Raw genomic sequence first — 9,743 nt, 5'->3', positions numbered from 1 at the left:
AATGAATATTTTTCCTGCAGTGTAGATATAGCTTCAAGGAACGATCTAGTAATTTGTCCCATTACTACTGTGCACCATTTTAATAAAATGTAGAGTACAGTAATTGTTATAATAGGATAATTAACCAAAAAAGCTATCAAAACAGGTGAGTTTTACAAAGGACTTTATGCAAATTGGATTTTTTTCCCCCAGAACAATTGTGAAATAGGTCGTGAGGCTGAAATTTGTTGAGGGGCATATATCTGCTTGTGAAAACTTCACACCAGATCTAAGATTCCAAGTCTAGCACACTAGTGTATCCACTGTCACACACCTACCTGCTTCTTTGTTATTAAACAGGTATAGCTTCTGAAAAATAATCAACATGATTTGCACTAACTTACCTAATAAAGGAACATAAAGCCCTAATGCAACAATCAGGTCCCAGAGCCCAACAGAGCCTTTTTCCCTTCCCCCAGCCTTTTACATCATTCCCATCCCATCCCCTCCTCCCCCCTCCAAGAATTCATTGAGAAATGTATTAACCATGACATTTTCTGTCACCTGGATTTTCTGCAGTTACCAAAGCTTTCAACTTGGATTTTTCAAGAGGTCTAAATTATGATCTATATTAGTAAGAGAACAACACAGAAAAAGAGAAGCAAAAAAAAAAAAAAAAAAAAAAAAAAATGAAGACCAAGAGTGTGCAGTTGCAAAATGGCCATTTATTGCCTACAGGGTAAGGAGAGGGCAGGGACAGAAGGGAAAAGTACACAGGTGCAAGGAAACAAGCAGATATTTAGCCCTATACATCATGTGTGAGCAGTACCCAATCTCCAAAGTGGAAAAAAAAAGTATTTTGTCATCTGACATAGTAGTTCATAAGCACCTCCCTTCTGAGCTGCCACAAGATATGAAAAGGCAAGACTGCTTTGTTTAAGTCATTTTTCACATTAATAAAAAATACCAAGACTCAACTGTGTCCTCTTGCACGTACATGTTGTACAGCGTCCACTGTGAAAAAATACCTTGGCTGAGCAGCGTGGTCAAGTTTTGAGACCTCCTAAACTGGATAAATGTAATAAATAGAAAAATAAAGCAGCTGGTGATTTAGTCTGAGTGTTCAACAAAAAAGAAACATTGTTCCTCCAGAGATGACACCGAGTATTGAAATGATAACGCCACAGATCCATTCTGTTTAAGAGAGAAAACTAGCAAGCTACAATTTACATGGCACTTCATTCAACTTTATTTCCACTTTTAAAAATTGTTTATTTTAAAAGCTAATTTTAAAAAGATTAATAGAACATTTTATAACAAACTGGGGCTTTTCTTTTCCCTAAAAATCAAAGCATAATTTTTAAAATTCTTTAGACTTTGGAGTACTAGGTCAGTAGAATCTGCAAGTGCTTTGAAAATTTTAAAAAACAAATGAAAAAACTTCAGTTCTAAAGTTCTGTGCTTGGCTTTCCAACCAATAGCTACCCCTAGTTACAACACTTTACAATCCACAAAAATGAGTGCACAACATGAATTCTTCAATGCTAGGCAATGAAAAAAGAAAGGTCCCATTTCTCCTCAGACGGAAGGGTAAGAAGTCGGAGAGGCCAGCTGGCTTTATGGGGACAATATGTTGGCACTTATTTTGAAGAAGAGTTGAAAAAGATCACAATGGAGGAAAAAAAATTATTCATGGTCTTGTTTTCCAGTGCCTGGTCTATTCAGCAAGGGAAAAAAAAAAAAAAAAAAACAAACACAAACTCATGCCAAAAAAAAAGAGCAAAAATAAACAATAATAATTTTGAAAAAACACAAATATTCATTGCTTTCAAAAATCTAAAGTAATTTCTACAGAAATCTAATCTTCAGTTTCTCCTGAATGCAAGAAGACAGCCTGCATTTGGACAACTGTACAAATGCCCATAGTGCACTTTTCGGTGCTGCTGGTGTTAAAGAATTTGCCACTCACAACACTGAACAATCTCAGATCCCAGTGTGCAGTAACACAGGAATCCAGATGCAGGGCTACAGGGGTTGAACCATGACATCCCATCCCACCCACCCACCAAGCCAGCAAAGCACTGTTTAGGGATTGCACAGGTAGGAAGTGTTTTTTTTTGTTTGTTTGTTTGTTTTTGTTTTTTTAGCAAGTTAAGCAAGGAGAAAGGAGAGTATAGTTTTCCGTGAATACAAACCAGACACTGTTTCACACACTGAAACTAATAACAATATATCAAAACTGCCGAGTGATAAGCAAAGCCAAAGCTCATTAACAATCACCACTGTCAACCTTATAAATTCAGAAAATCACAAATTAAGGAAACATGGCACAAAACACTAATTGCTTGAAAGAAATAAAAACCCACACTACTAATTAAAAAAAAAAACTTTAAAGGTAATAAAGAATAAGCAACAAGTGTCACTTTTAGAAAGGGCCACCATGATTCTTACACTTTAGAAAGAAAACATGAAAAGCAGATTATTGGTTAAAAGCTTGGGAATTATTTAACAGCAATTACAAAACACTAGAAAGCAGGAGCTATTCTGACTTCTGAACAATTCTGTAAGCTTATACACAATATAACCCAAAGAATCATATCACTTGGCACATTTTGCCACTGCTAAAGACTCCCAAAATATATAGATAACAACCATTTCCACCGCATAATTTAAAATTACTTCATGAAAAAAATCCACCTCCAACTTCAGGTGTTTTTTTGTATTGTGTCACGTATGCTGCTAGTATATGCTAGGCACAAATGGTCTCAGTAATTTAAAAAAAAAAAAACTTGTTTTGCTCTCAGAAATGTTCAACTACTGATAGGTTTAGTTCTATATGGTCATACATTTTGAAGTCTTGTATTGAGTCCAATAATTACTAATTAATTTTTAAGAAATCACCACTTAGATCTAGCTTGGCTCTTCAATATCCCCATATTTTACTGTTCTCCTGAAAGAGTAATATAAACAAGGGACTAAGAATAACTCTTCATTGTGGCCATGCCTGGCCAAGAGACCATTTGCCCTCTTCTCTCCCTATATTATTATTTCTAAAAATTCAATTAAATTGTTAAGAAGGGCAAGGAAAGAAATCATTAGCACGAGCAACAAGGTTTTGTTTGAAAACTTTAAGTAAAGTAAATATGCAACTTCAAATTGAAATTCTTCTGAAGCAGAAAATTGCTGAACAGGTCCAATTTAAAGACAGAAAAAATTCATTATTTTTCATTTGAAAAACTGGATGCCCAGCATTGTAGAAAAATTAATTTCAAACCAAATGTATAACCTAACTGTTAGAACTTTTAAAATAACAAATAATGATGTAATTTCTACATTGGTGACTACATAAACTTCCCCCCCCTTTATGTTAGTAATCCATCAGATATGGTATAAATATACCAATAAAATGAAAAAAATATATGCAGCAATCTGAGTTTACTACTTATATTTTTTAAAAATAAGTTCATATTTTCAATTAATAGAAAGATAATTTTATTTTTAACAAAAAACAAAAAGAGAGAGGCATGTGAGAATTTGTATCTTATGAAAATAAACATTCACTATGGTCATTTCCACATAATTTGCAAGCTCTTTGCTCCATTTATATTCATATGTTTAAACTATCTGAAACTGCTAGACTTCTATGACTATGCTACTGAATCATTAGCCCATTCTCTGAAAAACTGCTATAGTATTTCAGACTTTAGGTTAAAAAAACAAAAACAAAAAATTAAAACCTAAAAATATCAGTAAATTATACTGCTTTAAAAAAATAAAACCCTAAAAACAAAAAGCTGACCTTTCATTAGGTTTGACTTTATTAGGCATTACTTTGTACACGGTCCCATCTATTGTTTCTTATGTATGCTATTCCCCCTTCTATATCTATATGATTATTCATAGTATAATGTATTGATGATTTCAGAAACCTTGTAAGTAATTTCAAATTTTGCTTATCTAGTAACATAATTTTTAATATGGAATATTATAGTAATATAATTTTAAATGGAACATTCTATTTATAAGCTTTCTGGTTTTATGTGATACATTCTCTACCTAACAAAGCCACTATGGAACCAAGTGATATGAGTCTTTATCTTTCATTCATCATTATTTTGTGACTTAAAATTTTCAGGAGTTGGGGCCAAGAAATGGAACTTTAAATTTCTGAAAACTAAAACACACAGTGGCTTCTAAAACATTTACAAAGGTTGCAAGTTAATAAAATTAAATATCTGCTTGTGAAAGGATAATTTAAAAAGAGAAGCTTATAACAAGGCAAATTGGGTAGAGGGGGTGAAGAAGCTGGTCTCAGAACGCATTGTGCCATACCTGACTTCAATGTGTGATATCAAATGCTCACCCTCCTTACATCAAAGTAATGAAATGAAAATATTTAGCTACTTCATACAAAAAAGTTTTTTACATAAAACACTGTAAATCTTTAACAGATTTTCTATATCGAATTTTAAAAAGTTGCCTATATAGAATGGTGTTGGGATTCTTTTCTCTGCTTGCTTTTAGGCAGTGCTGTTGCTTAAAAGTTGACACCAGGCACATTTTTAAAAAACAAAGTCAACAAGCAAGGAGCAGTATAAGGACTTGAGCCTTTTTCAGATGTCAGTCCTGAGGATGCTGCAATATTCCCCATTACAATGAGTAAAGCTATGAAAAGGGCAATGATGCCCAACAGATTAAATGATGCTACATGCTCTTGAATGACCAATGATGGCAAATAGTACAATTTTCCCTCTCCCAAACACTGCTTTAAATAGTTTTAAAGAAGACTGTGTTCTTCTAGATATACTTTGAAATCACACCTGACAACTCAAAAAAGCATAAATCACAAACTAAAAATGCCCCAATTTTTCATCTCTTCGTATGCACCTCCATGGCATAAAGCTCATTTAATTGAAAAACTGGAAAGCATGTGAGTGTATATTTTACTTCTAGAGTATATACACATTTTTTTCATTCTCTTCTTTTAAACTAGGTACTGTCAAAGATCCAAAGGGCCTACATTTCATTTTAGTAAGACAACACTGAGGACAGCAGCATTTCTGATCACCTGAACAGGTAGCTCAAAACAGATACTACTCCTTTTACAAAGGGAACTTATTAGGACAAAGAGTTTGTGGGGGACTGGGGTAGTGAGTGGGCTAAAGGGAAACCATACACATGAATCTTGAGATATCAGGTCCCAAGGGCATGTGTGCCACCAAAAACATAACACAATTTACCCATTTCAACATGAGTTGCTACACACCTACTCAAACCATGTTAAAATTACACAAGATAATAAATGGTTTGAATGAGTGCATCTGGAAGCAGAGAGAACCCAATTACACACCTTCCTGCAACAGAGTGCCTCGGTCATACACAAAATAAACTTAAGCTGTTTACAATGTTTCCCAGTTTTTTTTTTATTATTTTCCCCATAACATTTAACTATTAAAAAAGTTTATTAATAAATGGGCTCCTCTGTGGTTCATATACAATCATAGGTGAACATTAAATTCCATTTTATACAAACATCTCAAAAATATTGGGAGTGAAGTATGGTAGGAAATATTGCTCACATTGCTAATTAACATGCGTATATGAAAGGAGGAAAACGTTTTGTTAGTGCATACCTCCAGAGCAGAAAAGCCACCCAAAACAAAGTACAAGATACGGAGCTGATTAAAAAAGGCAATGTCCACAAAATTAAGTTTTTCATGCTATTCTACTTTCCAGTACTATACTTTAGTTATTTTCAAATTACTTGCATGGCTAGGATGTTGAATGCTTGAGGTATATAAGAAGGGATACCTGGAAAATGTTACCTTAAGGATTTTTTTTTGGTGCTATAACATTTTTTTTAAAATAATATTTTTATTTACATCAAACTTCACTCAACTACAATGATGTCCAATTTTAATAGATGACAGACAACGCCTCTATCACTAGGCACTTTTGAAAGGGGAATTTAGGCTTCAGTAAAACCATTCAATGCAGTCCCACAGATGACATCACATAATCCCAACAACCCTCCTCCCACAAAAATAAACCCACCTGGGAATAATATTTTTATGTAGCCTGATTGATTTACTATGGATGAAATTATTATAAAACAAAGGAAATGCATCATTTCAAGACTAATAAAACAGCCTAAGATATCAAATCTGATAGAAACAAATTGTATATATTTAAAACTAATTAATTTAAATTTTGACCTGTGTGTTTGTATTTGGAGAGACAAATATAGGCTATTTTAAAGTTTCACTCACATAATGGAAAAATTTTTGTTTAATAAAAATATCACATTTTGAGACTAGAAACAGTAAAGTGCATGAAAAGTTTAAAATATAAATTTCAGGAAACTCTTATAGCAGCAAAAAAGCAGAATAAAGAAAAACTTAAAAACACAGACACGACCTTTTCCTATTACTGTGCCATAATTAACATCAAGCAGCCAACTAATTTCTCCCCCCCACCCCCAAGAAAATTGCATTATGTTTACTGCCTCCTGAGGCACAGATTTTTTTTTCTTTTTTGCACTGGCCCCACCTGGGCATAAAATAACACATTTAAAGAGCATCAACAGTTGGGAATGAACCAGCAGCTTCTTAATTCAACCCTGACAGAGAACAGAAACAAGGAGTAAAAGCATATGATAGCTATTTGGCAGCTAGGGTCAGGAAAAATAATTCAAGGAATGATATTGAGCTACTCCCTGTTGTATATCTCCCCAAATCTTTCTTAAGCCAAGAGGTCACCTGGTAGCTCCATCATTATATACACACCTAGGACATGCCTAGGATTCCTGCCACTGTATTTTTGTCCTCTTGATCCTGGGGGGTCTGGCTGTGTCAGGGAGATGGTCATATTGGCAAAACTTTTGTTATTCAAGGTCTACTATGCAGCAAAGCAAGGAGGAAAAAAAAATTGGATAGGATTTCACAAAAATTGCCATCTACAGGAAGTATGCACTCCATTTTCAAATAGATCAAATTTTATTTTCAAGCTATGTGGCAATGTATTTCCCACTGTTTTCCCAATAATAAATAAAGTAGGGAGACAGCTCTTCTAGGTCTCACCAATAATTTAAGACCGACAAATATATAATCGATAAGGGGGTCTTGTTTTATGTTCTTCCCATAAAATGTCAGAATGTTTGCCCAACAAAACACTGTACTATTAAGCGCTTTATTTTCAAAGCGTGTTTTTGTGTGTATAGATCTAGTTATATACATAGATATGTACACACTCATACACACACACACACACACACACACACACACACACACACACACAGGGATGTATTTTTGTATGTATGACTTACTAATGGTGCAGAGTGATCTGGAGAGGCAAACCAGTATGTAGTAAAGGAGAACAAGCATTTCCTTGCAAGATAAACTGTTCAAATTTTAAATTTTCTTAATGTAGTTAAAAGAAAACATTTTATTTTAAAAGATGGATAGCTGATTTTTATATAATTAGGCAGAAAATGCGTCTTGGAGCAATAAATACATATTGTTGGACCTTTAACTGATCATTTCTTTACTATGAAAGCTAACTTTTTGAATAAGAAACAGGTCCAATAGTTAAAACACTAAATTAAAAACGCAGAAAGGGAGCAATACTTTGGTTCCAGCCCTAGTGCCAAATGATACCAATATGCACCAAAATGTGCAAAATCTTATAGCAAACACATAATGAAAGGAGCCTGAAGAAGCAGCTTAAGGATGGCCATACTTCACTCCTACATACTTTGATTTACAACTGTACAGGTCCATAGCAACAAATCCCCGTCTCAACGGGGCTGGACTCCACTACCTCCTATTGGGCAAGTGAACACCATTGACAAGAGGCAGGAGTGGAGGATGGAGTTCAAGTTGTGTTAACAGTGAGAAGTGGTCTGAAGGGATGTGCGGGTGTGGACACCCAGTGATGTTGTTCTCAACCAGCCACTGAGGATCTAAAGGCCCCAGGACACCAAGCACGTTCATATGAGTCTTGGAATAGAAAATGTAGTCAATCACACCCTGTAAAGAGATTGGGGTAGAGGGTGAGGGATAGGAAAGAGGAGATAAAAAAACAATGTGAGATACTAACAAAAACAATGTACAATTCTTAAAAGTTTATTAGTAAAATAAGCAATTTATGGTATCTGCCATTGAGAATAGTAGCTCAGGGGCAGCTAGGTGGCGCAGTGTATAGAGCACCAGCCCTGAAGTCAGGAGGACCTGAGTTCAAATCTGGTCTCAGACACTTACTAGTTGTGTGACTCTAAACAAGTCACTTAACCCCATTGCCAAATCAAAAAAACCAAAACAAATAAATAAACAAACAAACAAATAAACAAACAAAATAAATAAATAAGAGAGTAGTAGCTCAAAAACATTTCACATTTTCCAATGATACTATAAAGTTATGACAAAAATTTGTAGAACAGTTTTTTTGGGTGGTGGTGGTGTTGTTTTGTTAATAGAGCAATACCTAATTTATACCAGAAAACTTTATACCAGGGCAAAACATCTTCAGAAACTGGACTTAGATAAGTTTAATTACACATTGAAATTTAGCAAGCTTGGTTGGAGAAACCAGTAAATAGGTTTTGAAAAATTAAAAAGGAACAAACTGCTATCTAAGAAATATGTATAATTTCTAATTCTAAAAAAGAAAAGTGGTAGTTTTTTTCCTCTTTTGATCTATTTATTCTTTTGCAATTGTGACTAATAAAGAAATATATAGTACATGTATAAACTATATCAAACAGTCTACCATCTTCAGAAGAGAGAAGAGAAAAAAAAAAAAAAAAATCAAAATCCTATAAAAATGAATGCTAAAAATCTCTTAACATATAACCAGGGGAAAAATAAAATGATTTAATAAAATAAAATGGAGAGGGAGAAGAAACAAGGGGAGTAAACCAGATCATTCAGACCTAAAGGGACCTTTCTAATCCAACTCCCTCTTATCATATATACAAGGGTATTCAGGACAAGAGGCTTCACCCTTATCCTGACATCCAATCCAGGATCATTTTTTTTTTCTTTCTTTCTTTCTTTCTTTTTTTTTTTTTTTATTGTTGAAGCAATTGGGATTAAGTGACTTGCCCAGGGTCACATAGCTAGAGTGTCTGAGGCCACATTTGAACTTAGGTACTCTTGACTTCAGGGCTGGTACTCTAACCATCACGCCACCTCGTTGCCCCCCAGGATTTTTTTCTACTTTATCATATGGCAAAGAGTAAAATTATTTATTAAAATGCTTCAAATCCATTTAAAGATAGTCACAACTGTAAAAATAATCTATGAGCTTGAAAATGTATGTGTGTAAAAACATGAGGTCTAAACAATGCTATGTAATGAGTTTGATTATCTAAAAACATACTATATATAGACCTCATCAAAGCTGGGCCAGGGATTGTAGATTGGCTGGGGGGGGGGAGGGAGGAATCAATATATCCTATCAGTTCCAATGTCTACAACAATAAAAAGCCTCAACAATGAACTTAGAACCTCCTGGCATATGGGCACAGAAGAGGAACATGACTGTGACTAGCTATCAAGTTGTACACTTAGACCCATGTATCATGCTGGAGGTGTTCACTGAGTGCTGAGAAGCTTGTAAATAGGGTATGTGTGAAAATAAAAATGTTAGTGGCTATAAAACAGGTGAACACTAACATAAAACAGGATGCACGGTTGTGTTATTAAAAAATGGAGTCTATTTTGTTCCTGTTCAGTCATTTTCAGGTATATTCAATTCTTCATTAC

The 9,743-nt window shown here is 34.3% G+C and overlaps 1 protein-coding gene across 2 annotated transcripts in view; it reads right to left on the bottom strand.

Annotated features, from left to right (window-relative positions):
- Positions 1-684: 684 nt before the first annotated feature.
- The window catches only part of CNOT6L (CCR4-NOT transcription complex subunit 6 like), a 76,569-nt gene continuing 67,510 nt past the window's right edge, over positions 685-9,743 (bottom strand). For both annotated transcript variants that reach the window (XM_074274618.1, XM_074274617.1), the window contains exon 12: positions 685-8,006. In XM_074274618.1, the coding sequence (XP_074130719.1) occupies positions 7,794-8,006 (213 nt within the window). In that variant the 3' untranslated portion in view covers positions 685-7,793. The remainder of the gene's footprint in view (positions 8,007-9,743) is intronic.

The sequence above is a fragment of the Sminthopsis crassicaudata genome, chromosome 6 (assembly GCF_048593235.1).
Source record: "Sminthopsis crassicaudata isolate SCR6 chromosome 6, ASM4859323v1, whole genome shotgun sequence".
Taxonomy (NCBI): Eukaryota; Metazoa; Chordata; class Mammalia; order Dasyuromorphia; family Dasyuridae; genus Sminthopsis; species Sminthopsis crassicaudata.
The sequence above is the reverse complement of the archived record's forward strand: the minus strand, read 5'-3'. Positions and strand labels throughout refer to the sequence as shown.